Source organism: Urocitellus parryii, chromosome 3 (genome assembly GCF_045843805.1).
Source record: "Urocitellus parryii isolate mUroPar1 chromosome 3, mUroPar1.hap1, whole genome shotgun sequence".
Lineage (NCBI taxonomy): Eukaryota > Metazoa > Chordata > Mammalia > Rodentia > Sciuridae > Urocitellus > Urocitellus parryii.
Window position 1 is genome coordinate 25,755,763 of NC_135533.1, and position 26,832 is coordinate 25,782,594.

General features: G+C 34.5%; 2 protein-coding genes across 2 annotated transcripts in view; one reads left to right on the forward strand and one right to left on the reverse strand.

Annotated features, from left to right (window-relative positions):
• The window catches only part of Znf804b (zinc finger protein 804B), a 484,698-nt gene that overhangs the window by 21,409 nt on the left and 436,457 nt on the right, over positions 1 to 26,832 (forward strand). The window lies entirely within an intron of this gene.
• Positions 9,896 to 10,660, reverse strand: Tex47 (testis expressed 47). Its single transcript, XM_026399342.2, has one exon. It carries the CDS (start codon positions 10,658 to 10,660, stop codon positions 9,896 to 9,898), a length of 765 nt encoding a protein of 254 aa, XP_026255127.1.

The following is a 26,832-nucleotide window of genomic DNA, read 5'->3' on the forward strand; positions in this document are numbered from 1 at the left end:
CACTGGGGTATTAGGCTGAAATGGAAATGTCTACAGCTCCTCTAGTTCTAATATTTGTTTGCTCTCTTAATATGTATTATGTTAGAAAATAGTCATTTTACTTAACAAAGGGAAAATTTTGAAAGAAGATACTGATAATTGTTGAATGAGGGTGGTGGGAAAATGGAGTCCTCATACAATTCTCTTTACTTTTGTTAATGAACAATTTAGAAAGAGAGAAATAATTGCTTTATGTTAGTTTATTTTAAGGAGTTACCTTAATATAAGAGGCGATATAAACAATAAAATGTACTAAGTAGCACAAATACAGAAGTTGGAGAACTTAACAAGTTCCCTTGAGTCATTTCAGTTGAAATAGCTTATCATTTTGTTATAAATGCCATATAGGATGCACTGATAGCTGAGTTTAATGAACATACATTGCAGAGATAAATGGTTCATGAATTCACCATCATTTTGGATTGTGTGTTATTGCTCTCCAAAGTCATTAGTTTGGAAAATTGAGATTTGATTGTAATTTGCAGTTTGCTAGCAAGCCCTGACTGGGCAAAAAAGGAAGTGACCTGGATAAGGGCCAAATTTCAGAGCAAAATTTATGAATTCAATGTGATTGATCCATGAAGTGTATAAAGCACTTGACATGATCTGCAATCAACTGTAACAGTTTGACCATGGAAATACCAATGGAATGATTCAAGACATATTCCACAATTTCTGTCTGCAGAGCTGGATTTCTTCTAGTGCAATTATTTATCTAAACAAATGGCTATTGAGAAAACATTCCTTTCCAGAACTGTATACATAGTCAACCGTCACTTGAAAGCCTTTAAAGTACAAGAAACCTGTACATTGTCACTTGAAACAGAGTTAGTGGTCATCTCTTTACTAAATTTTTTTTCCCCTCAGTACTGGGGATTGAACTCAGGGGTGCTTTTCCATTGAGCTACATCCTCATTCCTTTTTGGTTTTCATTTTGAACAGGATCTTACTAAGTTGCTTAGGGCCTTGCTAAATTTCTGAGACTGGCCTTGAACTTGCCATCCTCCTGTCTCAGCCTCCTGAGCTGCTGGGGTTACAGGTTATGCACCACAATGTCTGGTAAAATTTTGGAATCTTAAAAGGTTTTTTTTGCTTTTCCAAATCTACTCTGAAATTTCAATGCCAACAGCCATGCTCTTGGAAATGTTGTCTACTCTTCCATTTTCTCTTATCTTTGCTTCTCAATTTAGTGCATCCTGTTTCTGTCTCCACTACCTTGCATAGCTCTGCTCTTCTCAAGTCACCAATATTGTTCTTGTCATTAACCCTACTCGTCTGGTCTCCTTTTCCCTTGCCTTGGAGGCAGTGATTCCTTCTTAGGGGAATCTATTCCTTTGTCTTCCTTGGCACCAACTCCATCTGCTTTTCTCCTTGGTGTCTGAGCGATTTAAATTGAGTAATGCCTTCTTAGATTTCTTTCTAGCTCCCTCTTCTTCTGCTGTTGGCATTTCTCAGGGTTTTGAACTAGATTTTTTTGACTGCTCATTCTGTTTAGTTGTGCTGAGTGATAGCATTCACTACTCCTGAATTCCCAGTCACCATCTGTAAACTGATTTTCAAATCTTTATCTCTATGACAGGTCCATCTCCAAAGATCCAGGGCAATATATTGAACCTTCTATTAGGTAACTTCACATTGATGTTTCTGGGACATCTCAAATTCCACAGGTTCAAAATAGAAAATCTCATCTCATTATTCCCTGCACAACCTAAACAGCTGCTCTTGTAGGTCCCTACCGCAGGGAATGTACACCTTCAGGTTTTTATCTTTGACTCATTTCTGTTCTCCATATCCTGTACTTTCAAATGCCAAGATATGTGACATATCTCTTTATTCTTTCTACTGCTGCTGTCCTTATAAGGCATTATAACGACTATGCATAGACTTCTATCATTTCTTTCCCTGTAAGAGCCTCTTATCCACTGTGCCTCTCCAGTCTAATTGCCTAGTTCCCGCCCAATCTCTTCTCCTCAATTGATAGTGGTTCCTCTATAATGTGTATTTAATCATGGTGTTCCTCTGACTTAAATAAAACTGTGTTTCAGTTTTCTTGGAATATAGTCGTAGTATTTATGCAGTTTTAAATGTCTATAACTGTATAATCTGGCCCCATGCCTAGCTATCTGATCTCATCTCTCATGATTACCCTTTATACTTCAGGTTGTGTCTTATTGAAATTTTTCTTTCAGTCTCACACAACATGATTCTTCCTGCCTTTGTGTTTTAGGACACCCTACTACTGTCTCTTTCTTTCCTTAGAGGACTCCCCTGATCCCTGAAACTATGTAAAGTTAGGAAACAAACTTGTCTATCTGCTATGATAACTATAATGTTTGTTTAATTTCCTTTTGTGTATTTGGAGTACAAGGAAAAGAAACCACGTGCTCTTTAAGGTAAAAAATTATGCTTATTTGGCTTATGACTGCATGCAGCCATGCTTAGCAAGGTACCTGACGGTTTTGCAGTCCATACTTTCTGAGTGACTAAAGACAGAGTAACTTCAAATGTCTGCCATGTTCTCCTGGCACCAGTTAATAAAAGTGGTAGGCAACTCGTTACAATATAGTACCAAAACCCACTTTTTTCATTTACATTTTCATTGCACATGGGAAAAAAATGACATACCAATGGATTTGGAAAGTGCAAATGAAGGCTTTCATGTGCTTGTCTGTTCCATGTTCCCTAACACATGGATTTTGAATATACTAGTGGGACTGGAATCCAGGGGAGCTTATTACCACTGAACTACAACCTCAGCTCTTGGAATTTTTCATTTTTGAGACAGGGTCTCACTAAGTTTCTGAAGTTGTCCTTGAACTTGTGATCCTACTGCCATAAGCCTCCCAAAGCTCTGGGGTTACATGTGTGTAACTTGGATAATAAACAGTTCTTTTAAAGTTTGGAGTGACTTTGACTAAAGGAAGGCACTAGACTCAATAAGCACTACTGATTTCATTTCTTGTCCCACTAAATGCAGATATAAGATTATGGGGGAGATGTGGTAGTTGATATATCACACTCAGAATAATCTTTGGGACAATTTTTCCTTTAGCTTAACTTGTTTCAACTTATCAAATTCTTTTACAAGAAGTTGTTTTCTTGTATATTAGCACCTAGCCATTTCCACAAAGAATGAGATTTTATATATATGAGATCTATACCTCATATAGTCATATTAATAATGGAAATAATATAATTTCAACTAATGACATGTTATAGTTGTGTATGTAGGTATATAGAGAGGTATCACTAATGGAAATATCAAACAAAAATAGTTTTATATATTCAGTACCCTTTCTATGTTTCCTGCCTCACTTTCCTATATCAGGAATGGTACCATTTTATTGGATAACCAAGAGACATATTTGACATCTTTTGAGATGTTTAATCTGTGTTTATTCACCTGATTATTATCTCTCAAATTGGTACCCTTACACTAATTTCCATGCTCATTAATTTAGTTCAGACTCTGATCATCTTCTGTTAGAAGAGTTTTAACAACTTTCTAGGAATCAGTCAACACCAATATGTTCCTTGCCAGGCTATTCTCCACTCATTAGCAAAACAAATCAGCTTATGCCCTTCATAATATCTTCAATGACTTCTCATTGACCTTCAATAAAAGTGCTTCCTCCTTCATTAATTCAGACTAGGATTCTGATTTTTAATAGAACATCTCAGTCCTGTCCATGTCTACCTGATTATCCAAATCTATATAGTATTTCCTTTCTGATGGTTTTGGCTAATATTTGAGAGGCTTCACTGACTTTATGGTGTTCATAGATTCTGCAGTGTAGGTGAGAAGAAGCCCAAAAAGGAATAAATTATTTGTTCATATTATACATACAAATATATATATATATATATATATATATATATATATATATAAACCTAGAGTCTGAATTAATGACTAACCTGCTCTATCATAAAATACCTATAGGCAATACTAACATCTTTCTCAAAAAAATTCATCCTCCTCATCTCTATTTAAGCAATATATATATATATATATATATATATATATATATATATTAGAAATAGAACTAGTACATAACTAAGATCTCACTTACATGTTAGGTTTTCCTTTTGACTTTGGAGCAGAACTGTGGTCAAATAATGTTACTCACTACACAGAATAAACAGTGAAGAATCAAAGAATTAAAATATCCAAATATGCAGTTTTCATCTTTTGTAAAGAAACCTTGTTTTTGATAGTCTGTATATATATATATATATTTTGCTTCCAAAGATCCAAAGCATAGCTGAATGGGGAAGAGGGATTGAGTGAGAGAGATTCTTTAGGAGGTCATTACAGTGGTCAATTTTAGTAACATATAAATATGTTTCAACACTTAGCAATTTATTCTGCCATAAATCAAGCCTTTACATTTACTATACTGTTTTTTAAACATTGGATCAAGACTATTTAAAAAAAAAAACATAAGGGAGGGTAGAGGGGGAAATATAGAAATTTGGTGGATTAGACAAAAGGGAATGAAGGGAAGGGAGGGGTGATGGGAATAGGAAAGACAAATCAAACATAACTTTTCTATGCTCAAATCTGAATACACAACCAGTGTAATTCCATATCATGTTCAACCACAAGAAAGGGATCAAAATTGTAATGGGATGGGCTGAGAATGTGGCTCAGGTGGTAACGTGCTCGCTTGGCATGCACAGAGCATTGGGTTCGATCCTCAGCACCACATAAAAATAAAATAAAGATGTTGTGTCCACCAAAAACTGAAAAATAAATATTAAAAAATTCTCTCTCTCTCTTTCATCTCTCTCTCTCTCTCTCTCTCTCTCTTAAAAAAAATTGTAGTGGGTTGCACCCCGTGTATATATAATAGGTCAAAATACACCCTACTGTCATGTATACATAAAAACAACAAATAAAAATGGATCAATATTTTAAAATCTAATCATATATGTGAACCTTATAATTTAAATAGTATCAAATTTATACTTACAATGACTTAGGAAAGATAGAAGGTAAATATTCATCTTATCAAATGGATAAATATTAGTCATATCAAACACCTATCTCAAGCAGGTAAGCATAATTACTGAAATCAGGATTTAAAAAATATAAAGAAAATGTCTTTAATATGAAATAAAAATTCCTTTCAATGCTTGCTCACATACTGCAACAGGAAAGAGTATTTTAACCTAATAAAATGGGAATAAGTAACAATACTTGGATTTTGGTTCAGTGAATAGTAATATGTAAATATAAAAGTTTAACAGAATCACTTGCACTGTGTATTCTTGGTATATTTCCAAATTAGAGTAGAAGTTATTATGTGGATATAAAATTAGGAATTTTAGATATTAATAAGAACAAAATTTGTGGGAAAATTCTCACAGAATTTAGATGTGGAGATGGAAATGCTTGTGGGCATCCAGTGGTACTTCTTAGGAAGGCACTACATAAGACTAGAACAAAGATTGGTCCATGCAGTAATAAGGAAAACACTGAGCATTAAATGCAGACCCCTAACTATGACCAGAAAGCCCCACATCTTGTATCCTGGGCCACTCTTTGCAACTCTCCTCTTCATGGAAAAGAGCCACTCACTCTAGACTTCTTGCTGTCTTTCAAACACACCAGCATACTCCTGTTAAAAGGTTTTTGAATTTGCTGTTCTCCCAGAATGTTCTGACCTTTGCCATCCCATCTTGATGTGTATGGCACCTCTTCTCATTCTGGTCTCAGTTTGTAGACCACTTACTTCCTTTGAGAAGCCTTCCCTGACCAACAAACACAAATAATATAAACGGGACCCTTAAGTCACTGTCAATGTTATGACTTTTATTTCCCCCACAACACATAAAAGTATATGAAATAAACTCCCCTATTTATTATAGTTCTTTTTTCTAGATGACATGCTCAATGAAAACATAGGCCTTGTCTTATTATGCCATGGTATCCAGGGACTAAACAGTGATGACAACAAAAAATATTTGTATGAAAAATGTTAAATAAATGAAAATGCAAACAAGCATTTGAAGTTAGTAGTTCTAAAGTAGTAATTGAGGTCACAGCATGAACTGGATTGGGGTAAAGAACAAGTAACTACAGTGAGCAGGCACAGAAAAGAATACCTTGACAACACTATTATCTCCTTTTTTAGCCTCTTTGGGGATAGAAACTGGTCCTTTAGACTGAAAATTACTGGTGAACCAATTAGTAAATATTCACCTTGAGTTAAAAATGGATCCTTATTTTATTCTAACTTTATAACTGCTTATAATTAAATCAAATATAAGAACCCCCTTTTTGAAGTTTACAACTATATAGGAACATACCAGCAAGAGTATTTGGATTGATCTAGAGTCCAACCATTGTAACAAATTACCAATAAAATAAATAATCAAATAAAAAAGTATTGAATTTGGTCTTTCAAAAAGTGAAAGAACAGAAAGGTATTAATGATTACTACTTTATATAGCAACTCAGCATTGGATCAGTAAATACAAAAGTTTTTTCTTGAATATTAAAAATAATCCATTTTAGAATTAAAAATTATAAAACAATGAGAAAAGTGAGTTGACAGAAATCATTTACTTTACATAGTTTACTTGTAGAGGAACCAGAATTTGTGTAATTAATGCAGTGAAGGGAAATAAGAGCTAATGTTATAAACACTTTCTTTTGCTTTTGGAAAAATACCTTAATATCTTTAGGCCTCATATACTTTTATTTGTAGAACAAGGAGAGTAATAGATATTTAAAAGTTACTTTTTTTTTAGTTTTACCTGTATTCTTTTAAAATCTCTGCACTGTGTTTATTAATATAAATGCTATGGGCAGGTAATCTGGAAATTTACATAATTGACCACAAGGGGGAGAACTCTAATTCTACATTAAATCATTTAATACAATGAAATAATCTGAAAGTATCTTGCTGTGTAAAGTTGGTGCAAGGCTGTCTTATTTTTAGTTCCTCAGGGAATCTGAGGTACAGCACTGAAGAGATAGGTTTAATTTAATTGAAATGCAGTTTTATGTAACTAAAGTTACAAGAAAGATACTGTATGTCAAAAGCTATTTGGATTAAGCAATAATTCTCCATGAAGAAATAGAAATGTTTCTTCTATTAATAGGGAGACAACAGTTTTTTAGAATTTAGCCTGGGAGAGTTTTCCTTTCAAATATTATTTCAGTTATTCTTCAAGAAATCTGTAACCTTCCTGAAACTCATTAGTCAACTCTAAAGCAAGCATACATCAACAGGGAAGTCTATTACATAGTATCTACAAAAAAATCAAAAGATTTAGGGTGGAGCTGGCTACAAAGTTTGAATTTTCCATGTTCATGAACATATATGAATATATGTTATAGTTCATTGTTATCTGAGTATTGAATACTGTATGTTCACAGTGTTAATTTATTTTTATCTTTGGGTGTAAGGAAAGTATAACTTTGATTGAGTTGAAAATTATGAGTTTTCATCAGGTTTAATGATTTATATTTTGAGGATTTATCAAACTAAGTTATATTTGTATGGTCCAAATGTAAGATTCTGATTTTTATCAAATATACTCAAACCATATACAGCTAAATCAGTCTCCTTTACACATTATTATTGTAAGCGATATAAATGTCTCAGTGCTACACCTGCTACAGAAAACAATGGGTGCTTCCCCTTAGAGGCAGGATGTTATGATTTAGACTTAGAATGTTCCCCAAAGTCTCCAAAGACCAAAGGCTTGGTTGTCAATGCAGGAAGTTTAGAGTAGGTCCTTTAGGGAATATTGAATCATGAGGGCACTAACCTTAACATTGGATTAATTCATTTGATGGATAATTGGGAGTTGGCAGAAACCATAGGAGGTGGGGCCTACTTGGAGGGAGCAGGCCACTGAGGATATTCCCTGAAAGGGTATATTTTATGTCCAGTCCCTTCCACATTCCCTTTATCTGCTTCTTAGCTTCCATTTGCTGAGAAACTTTCCTTTGCTACTTCCTTCCTTCATGATGCTCTACCTCAGCTAAGGTTCAAAGGAATGGAGTCAACCAACCATGGGCTGAAACCTCTGAAACTATGAGCCACAATAAAACTTCCCTCCTTTCACTTGTTTATGTCAGGTATTTTGGTTACAGTGATGAAAGCTGACTAAAACCATGTCACACTCTTTATTCAATGACAGTAGATCTTTCTTTGAGACTGAGTGTGATATTTATAAACACACATATCTACAAATGAAAGATTGAATGTTAAAACTACTAATCAAGTTGGAGCATATGTTAGTTGATGATTAAAACTGGATATAACTAAAATATTTAAGCTGTCTTTGGTTATAAACTTCTTTAATTCAGCTTTCATAAAAAAATCACAAAATGATTTGGGCATGGTGTTATTACTGGGTTATATAGAAATCCTCCTAAAGTGACTATAATAAAGAGTAATTTTCATTTGAATAAATACCTAACTAATGGTGTTCATAGTCTTGTAGTTTGTTCAGGACTCAGTGGGAAAAAGTCATTTCTAACTCCACATAACATTAGCTGGGCTGACTTGAAATCTAAGATTAACTGGAAGACCAGAGTCTTAAATCACCCAAAGTCTACTCACATGTCCAGCGGGTAACACTGGCTCTAGGATGGGCCCTAACTAGGAATGTCAATTGAAAACTGCTTAGATTGCTCACAGTATAGTGTTCAGGCTCTAGGAGCTAGTGAGCAAAGCAAAGGGCATGGCATTTTTATGACTCAGCCTTGAGGGTCATGTGGAATAACTCCTGAGGTACTCCATTGGCCAAGGAGATCAAAAAGACTACCTGATTTCAAGGGAAGGGATTTAGAAGTCACAGCAAAAAAGGAAATCGGAAGAATGTAAAGGTTACATCGTAAAGGGAACCTGTGGGATTGGATATATTGGAGTATACAGTACCATGTACCTTAATTTCATATATATTAATCCAGAATTTTTATCCATAAACTATATTTTTATTCAGTTAGCAAACTTTAGAAAATATGCTTCCAAACAAAATTGACCCCATCAAAAAAAATTCTATCTGATGCAACAAACATTTAATTCATTTCCTATAGAAATTGCTTCATAGGGAGTAAATTGAGAAAATATCTTAAGTAGAATCATTTAGAAATAAAGTTTTAAAGTGGACAGGAATATATCATTATGTATTTCGTGCCCTGCCCCAGTGCATGAAAATGTCATGTAGAAAGAGGGGTGCTCAATAAATAATGTCACATGAAGGAATATAAAGCCATCTGATGATGTGTTTTCTAGACATTTAAAAAAAAAATATTGTGTTCTTTAGCCTTATAGTGATCCTAATATTATTGTTATATATGTAGGCCAGAATACGTGAACTTTGGAACTATTTTCAAAGATTACATTTTGCTTTCAGAATGCAGGAATCATATAGTGAGTACTCTTCTTGCTTGTGCTCAGAAAGCCCTAATACTCCTACAGTAATAATCAAATCATATATCATAATTAATTTTACACATTCTTGCCTCTAACTTTAGGTTGCAGGCAACTCAAGGGTTGAATTGTCCCCCTAAATATTCCATTGCCAGAGGATTGTACTTCTGCTACACGGTAAAGTCTGTTCACTAACTTTTGAGAGAATGAATGAGAATCTGAATTTATATTTAAAAAAAATGAGTTCCACAAAAGTGATAGAATTTGAGAACTATGAATAAAAAATAATGTATTTAACTTAATATCAGAACAAATACACTCTTATATTTAGCTCAACGTATTACCTCTGTGTACACTGCAGTGTTTTTTTTTTTTAAATAGAGAAGGAAAATTCTAGAAATATTTTCCCCTTTATTTAAAGTAGCACAACATCCTCAAGAGATCAGACCACATCATATCTCTCAGCTGTAGAAACGGGAAGGAGCAGGCCAGACCACCTCAGAATCCATGGTAACGTGAACAGGTTTATTATACATGTTCATGAATGTTTGTGGGTCCATGAATTGTTCACATTTCAACAGATACTTTATGATTTGTTCTGGAAGGAGTAGCTCAGGTGCAACTTGGTGCAAATTATCCCCTGGCCCCTTAGCACCCGCTTTCATAGCCTTAAAAAGGTGAAGTGCTAGTTTATGAGTCTGGGTGAGGAAATCTGTGATGACCTCATTTAAGGACTGTGACTGTGTCACATCATCAAGATACATAACTGGCACTTTGATGACTGAAACGTGCCATTGCATGAAGAACCTCGTTGGGATATTATGAGAAATGACTATAATTTTCATTTTTTGGACGAAATAGTCTGTTTCCTTTCTTTCATGGTCTAGATAATCTAAAAGAATTTGGTAGAGGGTATCACTGGAAGACTCAAGGATATGCAGAAGGGACGTGGGGTATATGAGCAATAATCCTGTCACTGCTTCTCCTGGATGATGTTTCAAAATCGACTGAAATACTTGTTCATAGTATTCGGCAATTTCTTTTTTCTCCAGGTTTGCCTGTGTGTTGGCCACTAGAAACATCCTATGAAGGAGGAATTTCTTTAGCTGTAGTCTTTGTTTCTCTTCCAGAAGGTGCAAATAGTTGCCGCGGGGTACTTGTGGCATTAGAGCTTGCAAGGATAAAGGCCTTTTGCGGCCCTTCTGACTGTGGGACAGGTTGGCCATGATGAATTCTATTTATTCTTCTAGATGATTTCAGATTTTAGTTTATCACATCATCAGGAGATATCTTTAGTGATTAACTCTTATTTCTTCTGACCAAAAAAAAAAAAAAAAAGTAATTGTTTTTCAAATGTTCAAATGTTACTGAATAGAATAATCCCTTCCCCAGGGCTATCAATTAAGAATGTCTTTGAAATGAAAGAGAAAGTCAGCAGACTTACACTTTAGAGATTGGTTTTAAGTTTGCAATGAAATAGCTATTATATATCCTAAGAAGAAAACGTTGCCAATGGAATGGTGACTACACATTGTTGTGTTTTTTTTTTGTCAATTAAAAAAATGGTATATTTATTATTCTTCCAATTTCTTTTTTACATTTAACAGTCTGTAGCTTTAAAATAAAATCTGGGGCACTCTAAATCCAAGTTAACTTATTTAATATTTACTTGAAACACTAAAAGTTAAGTGTTTATTGGATAAAAAATGATACACTTTTCAAGTAGTGAGTGTTGATCTTCTCCTATCAATAAAATTACTCTTGTTTGTTATCATTCTTAAGGTTTAAATAAAAATATTTTGCTAGTTTGACTTAATCTTCTTAGAAATCCCCTGCTCTCCAAGGTAAATATTTCTTTCTTCTTTCAAGTGCTCTGCACGTACCTGCCCCAGGTCCTGCTTGCCTGTCCTCCATCATTCCACCAACTGCCAGCGCTCTGTGCTCTCAGCCCTCCTGGGTTCTGACTGCCACAGGGCATTGATGAGTTGGAATGCCAGTGGCATTAAAGGGCCAGAGCGCTCATGCAAGTCCCATCTCCTCATTTAATGAGAGTAGGCCAACCAACACGTGGATGTCACTGTAGGGGAAGTGGGGGCTTCTTTGCCCAAATGACTTTTTGTTAGCCAGGTACATTTGTAAGTCAGAGGTGGTGGACCTGACTTTGTTTCTTCCTTTTCATTTGGGTCAATAAAAAGTGTGGTTGTAGAGTTTCTCTGTTATACTAATTAAATACTGAAATAACACATATCTGGATCAGTGTGATGGTGAATCTGTTATGAGAAAGTGCAACAATTGCATTTGGGTTCCTTAATTTAATGTGATTTGAAGTTAATTTTTAGAATAAAAATTAATAATATCATCTATAAACATCATATTCACACAACCTCTAACAACAATTTGAAAGCAACAAGGTTAGCAATCACTCTTATTTAATTAAAAAAATTAAAACTTAGAGTGCTTTTTTTTCTCATGAGGTTGCATTACTCCAACTAATGATTAAATTTTAATAATGTACAGTAATAAATTATCCCTGAAAGTGGAGGCTGAGAGGTGAGCTAATAATTTTTTAATTGTGTGATACATAAAAATCTACTGTAATTCCTCACTTCATCATTTCCCGAAACAACACAATCTTTCCCAAGTTGTTAACTTTGTCATTGCCTAGTATTGGGATTGTCATCATTCTCAGTCTTCTTACAGCTTTGCACAAGGCTCCTCTGTTGATCACAATCTGCACTATGATCTTCTCTCTTTCCCTGATTCTCATGACTCTGTACTGCCCTGAATTTTGGTTGTATCCCAATTCCTTTTCACATCTAGCCATGGGCAATACTGAGGCTCTGTGCTCATGCATATCTCCCACTCTACTTCCTTGCTCTTAGTTCAGCATTATCTATACTTCTCTTTTGTAAGGATATTTGGGTAGTTCTTGTTGCTACTCTTGCCTCTAGGTTTCATGATTGACAATGTTGATTGACCACTGATCTTTCCTACTGAGCTCAGCTGTGGACTGGGAATCTTCACTCTAAAGACTCAAGGCAGGCATAACTAGTTGGCTAGGGTTGACAAAGATGAAAAAATGAGCCCATTCCAGAATCTTCTCTTCAAAGAAGACTCCTAAATTATTTCCAGTCATTTATTTCTTATTTACAACTCCTCTTTCCTTAGGTGTGACTTTATTCTTTTGAATTTAAAAATGCCAACATTCTACTATTTTCCTTATTAATTCTGTTTACTTTACAAATACCCTACTAGTATTTGTATTAACTTTTTTTTTCCTCTTAGTTTTCAGGCAAAAATCTTCTGTCTGTTCTCATGTTTCCCAAAAGTTATCACCAAGTTTATTCTCTTTGAAATGCGTTTAAATTCTAGATTTTCATTACCTCCTTCATAGTCCACCTCTTTATTTGGATTATGATAAGAGTCTTATGCCCTCAATATTTCTCCATCCCCAAAATTCAGCCAAAAGTATGAAATTCATTTGCCTGATAATGTTAGAAATATACTAACTTTTTATTTTGCAAAATTCCTGCTGGTGCTGGTATGTCCCCTCCATAGAATTCCAAGAGAGGGAACATCTCCCTTCACCAGGTCTAGAGTGATTTCTGGCATTTATTTCCAAACCCCAGTGATTGATTAGACCAAAGAGTTGCTTAGTGCCTCACCATTGCTGAGGCTGGCTTTGAACTTGAGATCCTCCTGCCTCAGCCTCCTGAGCTGCTGGGATTTCAGGTGCAGGCCACTGTGCCTGGTTTTCCATAAATTTTTGTTGTTGTTGTTGTTGTTGTTGTTATTGGGTTATTTCCTCCACAGTTGCCGAAAAGCTATCTTAAAGGTTGAAGGGGCATTTCTCTTATATTTTTGGCTTTCATGGATCATACTACCAACTACCAATAGTAAAGTTTGTGACCAGATAAGAATAGAAATAGTGGTAGGTGTATTGGCACACACCTGTAATTTCAGCAACGCAGGAGGCTGAAGCAGGAGTTTAAGGCCAATGAGAGCTCATTCACTAAACTTCCCAAGAAAACTCAGCTGCTGCTTCCATCTTGATGTTTCTAAAGCACTGAATATTATTTGCATGATATCTATTTTTTTTTGTTTTCTGCACTGTTTCAAGAGAATCTCAGATTCCTGGCTTCTTATCACCCCTATCTAACTCTTAGATTCTGAATTTAGAAACCAATATTTTCATTTTTACATTTTTATAGTGACAATATTACCTTGCACACCAATAAGTATGAGATCAATGAGTAATTAATGACAGTAGATGGATTTGGTTGGATCACAGGAACGATGTAGGAATTTTCCTTTAAATTTACTTTAGTCAAACCATAAACATCCTCCATTTTCAGAGAAATGACCATGCAATAGATTTATTATTAAATTTATTTTTAGTTTAAGGCCATCCTTAGCAAGTTACAGAGACCTTGTCTCAAAATAAAAAATAAAAAAGTAGCCCTCCTCCCCCCAAAAAAAGTGACAGAAATAACAACATGTAGGTATAACAAAAACTGTCCAAATAACAGTTTAGACAGTTTTTACTAATTGGCATGTATAACTAAAGTTGCACATTCTTCTTTCAATAGACACTCAGCATTTGAGTTCTCAGGTGCAACAGTTCTTTTGTTCTACATATTAAAGGCCATTTTCTTACTTCCACTCAGATGGCGACTCAAACAGAACTCTTCTATTGATTGGATAAGGAGGCATTTATGTTATTCCCCCAGAGTGATTTGTTAAGAATAGCTATACAAGTTCAAATTCAAGCCTCTTATAAGTCACAGAACTGAATAGGAAATGATGATGCTGACCCTTTTTCAATTGTTTACCTATCCACTTTGTTACTCATATCACACTCATACACATAATATACTTGCCAAACAGTGTACTTTACTATTCCCTACATATTTTCATTGTTTTGTTGTCCAGAATCAAATATTTCTGGATAAACAAGTTTTCAATGTTCCTTTTTTTCATTCTAAAATAAATAGACGGAACAGTTAGAAAGGATTAAAATTTAAATAACCAAATGCCAATTAATAAGTATTTACCATGTAGCATGCACTAGATTGTATTACATGCACTAAATTAGTATACCCAACAAACCTATAAGGTAAAAAGATATTTGTTCACAACTTATAAAGGAGAAAACTAACATATGGAATAATTAAGTACTTTGCACACAATTCAAATTTGCTCTCATCAGCTAGTCTAGTCTATCTACCTAGAGTAAAAAGTGAGTAAATGATCTTCTCTGCCTACCCATTACCACAGGGCTATTCATCCCTCATCTTGTATGGTCATTTCCCTGAGAATGGAGGATGTTTATGGCTTGACTAAAGTAAATTTAAAGGAAAATTCCTACATCATTCCTGTGATCCAACCAAATCCATCCACTGTCATTAACTACTCATCGATCTCAGACTTATTGGTGTGCCAGGTAATATTGTCACTATAAAAATGTAAAAATGAAAATATTGGTTCCTAAATTTAGAATCTAAGAATTAGATAGGGTGATGAGGAAGCCAGGAATCTGGGATTCTCTTGAAACAGTGTAGGAAAAAAAATAGATATCATGCAAATAATGTTCAGTGCTTTAGACACATCAAGATGGAAGCAGCAACTTGGTTTTCATGGGAAGTTTAGTGAGTGAGCTCTCATTGGAGAATGGCCTTCAGAGGAATGGGGCTGGGGAGTGGCTTTGTGAAAGATTTCTGAATTCATTCCTTTGGACTGTCAGGTTGTGCATTACTGAACTTGTTCCCACCTAGAATACTGGATGCACTTTAACCATCTGTGCTTTTGTACTAGAGAAATAGACCATTCTAAATCACCTCCTTTAACTTCACCCTGTGTTTCAACAGATCTAAGTGATCAGCTTAAGAGAATTGAAGGTTCAAGTAAAGGACTATTTGGATAAAGTCTTTCTTATACAATAAACTGAAGTAGACAAAATATACTTGACTTAGCAGAGCATACCAGATTCATACCAGATTGAGATTGGTTAGCAAATCACTAGACATTTAAAGATTTATTGTTAAAGCAAGCTAGATTACTTTCTTTAGCACTTACTCTCTTTCCTAGAAGTGTCATGGAACAGTGTTTGGCAATTATTTGTCAAAGATAACACAAGTTAGGAATACTTATTCAAATAAGTATTCAATGATTATTTAAATATTTAACATGTGTCTGCTCTTTGTATAAAATGTGCCAAACACTGGAGATATTCTTGTAGCTCAGGTCTTGGATCTGCACACAACTTTAGTTCTGTTAGAGGATGTTAAGCTTCCCATGACTATGCTCAATATAGGACTGGAGAGAAACACCATATTAAAGATAGACACAGCCAACACTGATAGCACCATGATGGGACAATTAAACCTGGCTGGAAGGATGAGCATTAAACTAGGCATCGAAAACCAGAGGATGATAATAAGGAGAAAGAGAATGATGTGTGCGTTGGGGTGGGGGCAAAAGTAGAGATCAGGGAAGCCCAGAGCAGACATTGTGTACTTGAAGCATGAAGATCAGAAGGCAATATGTCACAAAGCAGGGGAGTGTGGAACTTGATCGAGAAAATGACAATAGTCAGTTTTGGCTATAGCCTCAAGCCATAAAATCTTCAGACTTGTCAAATTGCAGATTCCTGACCTCTAGCCTTAAAATATCTAAATTTAGCAAATTTAAAATGAGGTCCATTTTATAGTTTGGATCTGAAATATACCCCAAATGCTCATGTGTTAAAGGATCGTTCCCCAGTCCCTGGTATTACTAGAAGATAGTGGGACCTTTAAGAGGTGGGGCGAATGGGAGGTTCTGGTCCTGGGGGCATGCCCTTGAGGGGGATATTAGATCCCAGCCTCTCTGCTACCTCTCTTTTTGCTTTCTGACTCCCTCATATACATCCTCATCATCGGCACCAGAGCAGCTTGGCCAATTGACCATCACAAAAATCCTCCAAAACTGTAAGCCAAAATAAACCTTCTTTTTAAAAAAATTAGTTTATTTTACTTAGGTACATATGACAGCAGAATGCATTTTGATTCATTGTACACGATTGCAGCACAACTTTTCATTTCTCTGGTTGTACACCATATGTGCCTAGGGTAATGATGTCCTTCTCATTCTACCATCTTTCCTCCCCTTTGCCCAGTCACAGTTCCTCCATTTTTTTACATGTGTCCCAACTCCCCATCATGGATCAGCATCCATTTATCAGAGAGAACATTTGGCCTTTGTTTTACAGCAGTTGGCTTACTCCACTTAGCATGATATTCTCCAACTCCACCCATTTACCAGCAAATGCCAAACTTTATTCTCTTTTAATGCTGAGTAATATTCCATTGTGTATATATGTACCACAGTTTCTTTATCCATTCATTTATTGAGGGGCATCTAGGTTGCTTCCACAGTTAGCTATTGTGAATTGAGCTGCTGTAAACATTGATGTGGCTACATTACTATAGTATGCTGATTTTAAGTCCTTTGGGTATAGACTGAGGAGTGGGATAGCTGGATTAAATGGTGATTCCATTCCAAGATAAACCTTCTTTTTATAAGGTTATTGTCTCCATTATTTTGTTACAGTAAACAGAAAGCTAACAGCACATGAATTTGCATATATGACAATTATTCTCTCAGTCTCCCAACTTATCTCACTTTAAGGAACAAAAGGTTAACTTCCAGTGATTTAAACCCTGAATCCTTATTAGAATCATCTGGTGGAGAATCTTTTTAAAAGCCAGTTCCTGGCTTTATTTAATTAGCCTGGAATGGAACCCTAGCACATGCATTTATTAAGACTTCACCAGGTGATTCTAAGTATATCCAAGGATAGAACTGCTGGCCTAAGCTACAGGTTAAGCGTGGGGAGGAATGGAAAAATGGGAAAAAAAAAACAAAAAAAAATAAATTACAAGCAGTTTGTGGAGGACTCAAATGCTATGCTCAGAGGTTTGAATTTTACTCTCTGGGTAGTAGAGTATCACTAGAATTTTTTGAGCACTTATGACTGTGTTTTAGAAGTTGCCTATGAAGAGCAGAGGAATTGAAGATAGAAAATTTTTAGAAGTACCCAGAACACTTTTACAAATTTTGCAGTTGGCAAATGGGTAAGTAATTCTTATGTTGTTCCATTTAAAGTATAAGTTGACTCTTCTGGAAAACAATTTGATAATACAAATCATGAGTTTAAAAAAAATTCTATTTTTTGATTAAGTAATGCTACTTAGGTACTTATAAAAATAAAAGAAATTTCTGAAAACATTAATGTAAAGATGGTTATTATAGAAATCATAAGAGAACTTTGAAAAATAGCAGATATATTCCTTATAGAATACTGTGAAATTATTTTTGAAAAATATTTTAAAAGCATAGAAAAACTATTCCATTAAGCAAATAATATGCAAAATTATACATGGCATGTGATCCTGATTTTATTTAAAAAGGGAATACAAACCAGGATAGAAGGAAATAAAGCCTAATGTTGTCATTGGTAGAATTTGGAGGTGATATTTGTGTTTTCTAAATTCCCTAAGAGTTATGCTCTATTCAGAAAAAAAAAAGTTAAAAATAAAGAAAGATATTGCATTGGTTTGGTAAAGGTGATTCATTTGTACTGTTTTTTAGTCTGGGTTAGTATTGTTTGGGAACTATCCAATGGGTGGAATATGCAAAAAGATGGATCATGGACCAGGCTGGATTAGAAAGAACATCACTCAGGAAAATTTGAGCTTGCTGATGAAGAAGCAAGATAGGAAGCACACAGTGGTGGAAGGTCCAAGAGTTATCAAGACACAATACAGAGATCTCAGTCCATAACATTTTACATACGAATAAGAAAAATGTATGTCATAACGATTTTAGCCTGATTGTACAGTTTGAGTTTGAATTCAGGTAGTGGTGAAGACTGAGGCTATCTACAAGATGGACAAATTTGATCAATAGGATATGGGTAGTGAGGTATGCAAGGATGTAGATATGACTCAGGGATTGAAAATTCATCATCAGAGAACTAAAATTAGAAGAAGAAAAAAAAAAGCAGGTGGGGAATAGAGGAGAAGAACTGGATTTAGAAAGAAACATTATATGTAGAAATTATCCAGGTATAAATGCAACTGAGAATTCGGATATCTGGGGAAATCTGGTCTTGGGATGCAAATGTTGTAGTCCCCTGTACTGAGAGAAGAAATGAAACCATGGGAAACACTATGGTCATGGGATAGCAAAAGGAAGGAAGGAGGTAGGGAAGTGTCTCTTGTGCAATACCTGATTTTAGCAAATTGGCAAAAAGAGCCAGGGAAGGAGGAAAGAGTAGATGAAAGATAGGCGAAGAATAAAGAAGACATAGGTCAGGAGAGTCAATACAGAACAAAATGGGCGGCTGTGGTAATATTCTAAAGAAAGGTTAAGAAGCTTGAGGGCTGAGGTGGCTTTTTAATATTGGCAATTTCAAGTTTCCTGGGCAACTTAAGAAAAATAGATTCAGTAAAATAGTTGAAGGGAGCCAAGTTGCAATTGTTAAGTGAGTCAGTGTAGAATAAGTGGTCAGAGAGTAGATGGCGTCTTCAAAACATTTGGCAGTAAGAAGTATGAAAGCACTCTGATAGTAAATTGTAGAGGCAGAAGATTATACCGTAATTACGCTACAGTGATCCTAGTTTTCTCTCTATTAAAAACTAGCATGCTGGGTTTTTTTTTTTCTTTCTAAACTGCTATTGTAGCTAGCTGGGAAGGTGGAGTCTGAAAATGGAATGCTGTATTGTATACTTTAAAAACATTTCAAGATCATGTCTTCTATGCAGAGACTTTGGAGACTAAAAATAACACTAAACTCTGGATTATGTTATTTTTCCTTTCTTTTAGTTTGTTTTATGCTTGTATGGCAGACAGAAGAACTGAAAGACAGGACTCACACCCTTTGTGCATGTTATCACGTGACATAGATACAACAAATCTTATTTAGTTTTTCACTTAAAAATTTTTGAGTCATGCCAAGTTGATTTACATATGCAAAAGTGATTATGTTTAGAGTAGTATCTTCACAACTTCAATACAAGTATCTACTCTGGTCCATACAATTTTATTTTCTAGAACACATCAATAAATAAATATCTATTTTAGTGCTCACTTGTGGCTTAACTTTGATCAACCATTACATGGGATGGTGAAAACTGAACTAGTGGAAGTGTAGATTTGGAAGGGAGCTTAGCACCAATATAACACATTCCCTTTGCGTTTAAGGAAAACATGGCATGAAAAGGCTCAGTGATAATACTGCACTCCAGTTTCTTACCTTACAGCAAACTTGATAAAAGGATATGGACATGAAATACAAAAAGAGTGAAATGATTTCTCTCACTAGAGTACTTTTCAGGATATATGTTAGATATTTTTGTCACTAAAGTGGAGCCTAAGCTATTCAAAAATTGGTGACAGGAATCTGGATTTTGTAATGCTCAAGAGAACCATTAAATGTACTGAGCAGGGACGTAGCATATGGGGGTTCTATGTTTAACGGTGACTAGTTTAATAACTATATTCAAGGTATTTGGGAAGGCAGAAATCTAATTGTCAGAAATAACTACTCAAATATTATTTTATTCCAGATATGCAATGAGAATTTGAGTTAGAATTTATAACATAAAATAAGAGTTCCTTTTCTAAGTGAGAGTAGCACCTATCAAGATCTAAGTATCCATATCAATTTATTTCATGTAACTAGAACAACAGCCCAGTAAAAACAACACAGATATTTTTAAAGATTGGCTGTGTCCTAGATACTGAAATATTTTTTGAAAAATTTATCCAACAAACCTTTGTTATCCTACAACTCTTTTTGCCTACACTAAACATAAAACTCTTTTTGCCCATTTTAATTCAGGGAAACTGCATGTTTCTTCAAAAACTATACCCATCCACACTAGCAGGTGTGGACATGTAAAAGTCTCATGAGATACTAAATTTCACTGTTTTAATATATGCATTTGTAAGGTACAATCCATTTTGTATCCTATATTTGGCAAAAATATAATAAGATGATGAAATAGAGTATTTTAGGTAGGGACTTCTTCATTTGAGAGAAGGCATTTCCAGGAGTCTACAGTGATGTCAGAGTTGAGGAAAAGGCTTCTGTCCATCATCTTGTTTCATTGCTGGTATCTGCTAAGGATATGTGCATTTCTACCCCAGGCCCATGCCTCATCTGTCACTCTAGATCCTTGTTTCAATAGGGCAGAGGGGTGGGAGGGGAAGGGAAGGGTCATGGGGTTAGCAATGATGGTGGAATGTGATAGACATCATTATCCAAAGTACATCTATAAAGACATGAATTGGTGTGAACATACTTTATATACAGAGATAAGAAAAATTGTGCTCTGTATGTGTAATAAAAATTGTAATGCATTCCACTGTCGTGTATTTAAAAAGTAAAATCAATTTAAAAAATCCATTTCAACATGTATACCTTTCCTAGGAGTTTCCAGGAAAGATATCTTAGGCTCGATGTGACTTGGTGTGTTAATATATGGAGAATCATTTTGTGCTTCTCTTAAACTTGTAGTGGGTAGGTTAAGGTACCACATTTTGTAGGCTAGTGACTGAGTTAAATAAAGGTAATTAAATAAATAACTCCTAGCCCAATGAAAATATTTTATTTTTTTATTTTTTTGAATTTCTCAATTTTCAATTGTTTATATCTCTTCTGCTTTTTTTTCTAATATATTCTAATATATTCAGAAAATTTGCAACTGTTAATCATACAAGTGAATAAAAGTATAACTGTAAAGGCAACATTCTTAAAATCATATATGATTAGTTTCAGGGTCAAATATTAAAATCCTTCAGACCACCCACTCCTTAAAATTGTCAACTCATTCAACTAAAGAAATTGAGTATTGATCATACTTACTGTGACTATATTTATCTATGATTATAATTTACATTAAGAATAGCTTGGGAGCTGGGGCTGGGGCTCAATGGTAGAGTGCTTGCCTAGCATGTGCAAGGCACTGGGTTCTATCCTCAGCACCACATAAAAAATAAATAAATAAAATAAAGATGTTATGTTCAACTACCACTAAAATAAACACATAAAACCAAAGAATAGCTTGGTTTTGAGAGAGAACACACTTGTGGTTACAGTTGGATTAGAAGGGTAGCTTAGTTTTTATCATAAACATATTTATATTTTAAAATAGAAAATATATTTTAAAATGTAAAATTGCTTTCATAGTTTTACAGAATCCTTTTATAAGTAGAGAAATTCATTGGATCAATGGGATAAATCTCTCATCTCTTTCTTAAATAGTTACACCTATTTACTATGGATTTTTATCCAATATTTATCTCATTTAATTTTGTGTGTGTGTGTGTGTGTGTGTGTGTGTGTGTGTGTGTGTAAGTGTAATAGAGATAGAGAGAAAGGGGTGTTGAGAGAGGGAGAGCATACCTGGACATTTTTAGTAATAAACCAGCACCATAGTAAAAGAAAACACAGTTTTAAGCTGTGACTCTTGACCAAACTGAAGGTCCATTTTGGATTCCTGGGCTCACGGGGTTGTGGGAGGTGACATTTAATGAGTTTGTGGAGATAGAGGCCAATGGTGTGATCTGTGTTTAATGACTCCTTCTTAGATGTTAGAAATTTGCCTCTAGTGATCTATTTGAGAACCAGCTATGTTTACATTTTTTATAAGGTCATTCTTCAAGTCCTATGCCCCATTAAAAAAAAAGGGGAAATTCTTCTCAGTCATGTGTTTATTATACTACAATCCAAGTTCAGGTCTCTGGCTGCATGCATTGTCTTCGCTGCCTTCAAAAAGCTGTTTTCTTTGTGACTTAAAATATAAAGAATCGATATCTTTGAAGACAGCTTTACACTTTTAACTGGTATTTTTTTTTCAAAAAACTAATCTTTCAGAGAAATATCGTCTTTTCAGGGAAAACTAAAGCATAGTCATGCTTTTTAAACTTGGAAAAAATTGTTATCTGGCTATGATTGCTATTCTGTGTTTTAACTTATTTGTCATATGAGGAGTAATTTTAGTATCATATTTTATAGTTAAGCCGTTTTTCTATGATGATATGTAAAAATGAGTAATAAAAGGGACAAAAAAATTAAGCTATAAAAAAAATTAAAGAGGAAGAATTTTGTATGGCCAGGATGATGGTAAACTGAAATACAATTCAACCATCCCATATAGAGGAGCTAGATTAAATCCCTACTGCTTTGTGTTAGGAGAGTGAAAAGAATAGTCCCTCTGAATACTTTATAACCTCAAAGTGGAGGGAGTATTGCTGCAGCAGTACCCAGGAAATGCAATCAGTGTGTCTGAAGCCAGCATCTATTTATCTTAAATTAATCATTCTTTTTCTGAGTAGGCAGATGATCATCCTGGTGCTGGATGTCAATGTCTTTTTATTCATAGCACAGGTAAAACTGCCACTTTGTTATATTGGTGAGAACTATATCGTGTGAGCTCTAACTCTTCTGTAAGATTATGGACTGCTTTTCCAATTTTTCAGTATTATTTTGGGATTGAGAATCAGCAAATAATCGTTTTGAAAAGAAATTCTTGAGCATAACTAGGTCTGTTTTAACTTTTAGTTTTAAATATAAGGTATCAGTTTTTTCTCCATCACTATTAAATGCTCTAGTCAACGGAGTTCCTACAATTGAAGCAAAAAAAGGCTTCAGTAAGCTATACCCCTTTTGGATATCAGGTCAATGCAGGCTGCAAGGCCAAGGGCTGCCTGGGGACCCTGATGCTGTGAACCCCAGAAAACAATCAAGACCCAGCCATTGAGCTTGCAAATGTACATTCTCCCGCTTCTGGAAAGTGGACTGGAGAAGTGATGTGGATCTCAAAACATGATAGAAAGAAGGAAAAGAAGTGGCGTTGATCTCTTATTTCATAGGTTTTAAGTATGGCCTCCCTATCTCCAAACTGAATGCTTGACTAGGGTTTAATTACCTTCTCATTCCTACATTATATCTCCAAATGTCTGTGGGCAAATGAGTATTTGTAAGTAGAAACAGTTTAGATATTGTGGCTATAAGCGGGAAAAGATATCCAAAATTTTATCAAAAGTATTTTATATATATACACACACACACACACACACACATATAAACATATACATATATATACACATACACATATATATTTATGTAAATACTTTTATATATAAAATATATATGTATACACATATGCATGTGCTCGTACACACACACACACACACACACACACACACACGTATAGAGATAGAATATTGACTTGTGGTCCTGTTACCAGGCTGTTGGTATCTGCTCAGGGGAAGGGGCTAGGCTGCACTCCACAAATATTCAGGATCAGATTGTCAGGAAAATAGGTTTTATTCAAAGCTAGTCTTGAAGGAAGATAGAAAAAACTTTTTTTTCAAAATTTTCATCTTCAGAGGCTCTGAAGTGAGGAAAGCTGTGTAAAGAGAATAGGGAAGGCGGTTGTAGTGGCAAACACCTGTAATGCCAGAAGCTCAGGTGGACAAGGCAGGAAGATCAAGAGTTCAAAGTCAGCCTCAGCAACTGAGCAAGGCCCTGAGCAACATAGAAAGACCTTGTCTCAAAATAAAATATGAAAAGTGTTCGCAATGTGGCTCAGTGGTTAAGCACTCCTGGGTTCAATCCTTGGTTAAAAAAAAAAAAAAACAAAACAAGAGAGAGAGAAGAGGCAACAAAATGAGACAAAAAGGCAGAAAAAAAAAAAAAAACAGGAAAATTGAGTTAACCTGTGCTAGACAGGCCAGATCAGAGGGCCATCTCCACTCTCAGTTTCCTTCGCATGTGTCAGGCCAGGGATGGGGGCTGCCCTTTACCCCTTATCTCAGCATGAGGAAGTTGTCTTCAATTTCAGAGGAGCCTTAATTAAAGTATTTTTTCAGACCCAATGGAAAGGAGTAATGTACAAAGAATTCAAAATCGAACAAAGCAGTGACTCAACATATTGAGTTTAATTAAGTGGATTATCAGGATAAAAGTTAACTAAGTTAATACTAAGGTAAGGCTAAAAGTCAATCTGGAACACAGGTTTGTACGAGTCATGGACTCAAAATTTGGTAAAGTATGGATTTTATAGACTATGGAGAGGGCTTAAGTGACCCTCAGTGACACTGACAAAAACCCAGTCAGCAGTGTGGTTGAAATCCTGGATCATACAACTTCAATTGACTGAGCAGACCATCTCAAAATTGTAGTGACATCTTTCAGCGCTGGGAGATTTATAACTTACAGAAGAAAGTTGTAAAAGAAATAAATTCTGGCAGAAATATTTTTATATTATGAAGAGATCTGTGTATACTTGGTGTTTTAAGGATTTCTAAGAAAATCTGCTTTACTAGATAATAGGCCTTTTAATTCCATCTCAAAATGTGTTACTGAGTAACTGATTTTGATCTGTTATTTTAAATTAATATCTTACCAAATTTTCATACTATTAGAGCACTTAGCATTTTATTCATGAGTATATAATCTATTCTTATCTACCTCTATACATATTTAACTATTAGGCAATTTGTGAAAAAAGAAAAATTCCTTAAAAGGAAGGAAATTTCAAAATTTGGGCCAAAGTTAAACTGAAATCCTTTTATAATGAACTTTTAAAATACATTAGACTAATAATTTGTGATGGTGCTAAAAACTTATGGGTAAGTTTAGGTTTTGAATTTGCAACTTAAATTTAAAATTAAGCTTTAAAACTAAAGGAAACATATAATTTTTTTTGCCATGTATCCAAAAACATCTCTCAAGGACACAGAAACACTCTTTATCAATAGTATTGATTTGACTTCCCCCTTATCAGAATGGGAGAAGATAGCAGTTAAAACAGAGTTAGTTAAAAGTGAACTCTTGCTGCCCAGGAATTCTCAGAAAGTGGCCATCTTCAAAAACTAATCAGCCAGCATCTGTCTAAGATCAAGGCTAAGCAGCTGTGGACCGGTCTGAGAAATGGCTTCAATGCATTCCTGCCAAGTTTTACTTCTTTATTATTTTATATGACTTAGGATGGATATATATATATATATATATGTATATATATACCTTATAAAATTTTAGGAAACAAAAACAAAATTAAGCAACAAGATGATACATTATTCTACTAATCAAGAGAGATTACTACTTGTTAGTTACAATTATATATATATATATATATATATATGCATATATATACATATATACACACATGTAGTTTTACATGTAATTAGTTTTTATTAACATATTATTGATAATCATTGATAAAATTACACATATACAGATTTTTTTGTCTACTGTTATAATTATGGCTTCTACTTTGCTTTTGCAACTTAGTAACAAGCTAGGAATATCTTTTATTGTTAAAATATATACAAATATAAAAAGTACATAGAAATATATTGAAAGACTGTGTAAAACTATATAAAGAGCAAAAGAGTGTCAATATAATGTAAACTATAAGTCTATAGCATTATGTTTAATGGCTACATAGAATAAAATACAGATGAAACTTAATTTATTAAACAATCTCTTAGGTATTTGACACTGATTACCTTTTGTTGTTAAAATAAGCAACATTGTGTGAACATTCTTGAATCTTAATTTATTAATGCATTTCACAATTTAATTAAGATAATCCCAGATGTGAAATACCTGGAAAAAAAATGAGTATGTGATTTATAAGATTTTCACACATTATCAAGTTACCTTATAGGAAAAGGAAACAATTTATGCCCAGGACTTGCTTTGTAAATAATTTCTAAATTTGTGAAACTCAAACCAGGTAACAGAAAAAAATTACTAACCCTTAAGAGGGTTAACTAAGTAACCCATTGAAATTAGAATGAAACATCTCAGAAGTTTTAAAAATCATTTAAAAAAATAAAAATTCACATTAGGTCTGCTTTCGACAATGGCTGAATTAAAATAAGAGATGTTCTTATACTAATTTTGACCAAATCTAGCATAGACCCTTCCATATGTCAGCATTTTGCTGTGGGGCTGTCAGAAACATAAACTTGAGAACTTTTTGATTATCTTGTACCATGTAATAACATATTTTGTTGAAACATTATTGAATATGCAGAAAATCTGTCTTGCTGCTGTGTTCAGCAGCCTTTGCCAGAGTCACTGAAATCAGGAGGTAGTGTTAACACCTTCCTTACATCAGTGGACGTCATGGTATAATACTTGATACTAGAGAACCAATCAGTAACCCTTATGAATCGAAGATTGAACTTTCTCTGTTCCAAAAGCAATTGATCTTTATTCATTTCAAAAGATATTTTATGTTTTCTTTAGAATTTCTAGTAAGAGTGTCAATCATCTACATTAAAAATAAATGTGTACTTTGCATCTATTAGGCTACTGTAAAAAAGAAAGAACTGG

Coding starts and splice junctions, on each gene's coding strand:
- Tex47 (XM_026399342.2), bottom strand. CDS start 10,660: ATGGCCAACCTGTCCCACAGTCAGAAGGGCCGCAAAAGGCCTTTATCC.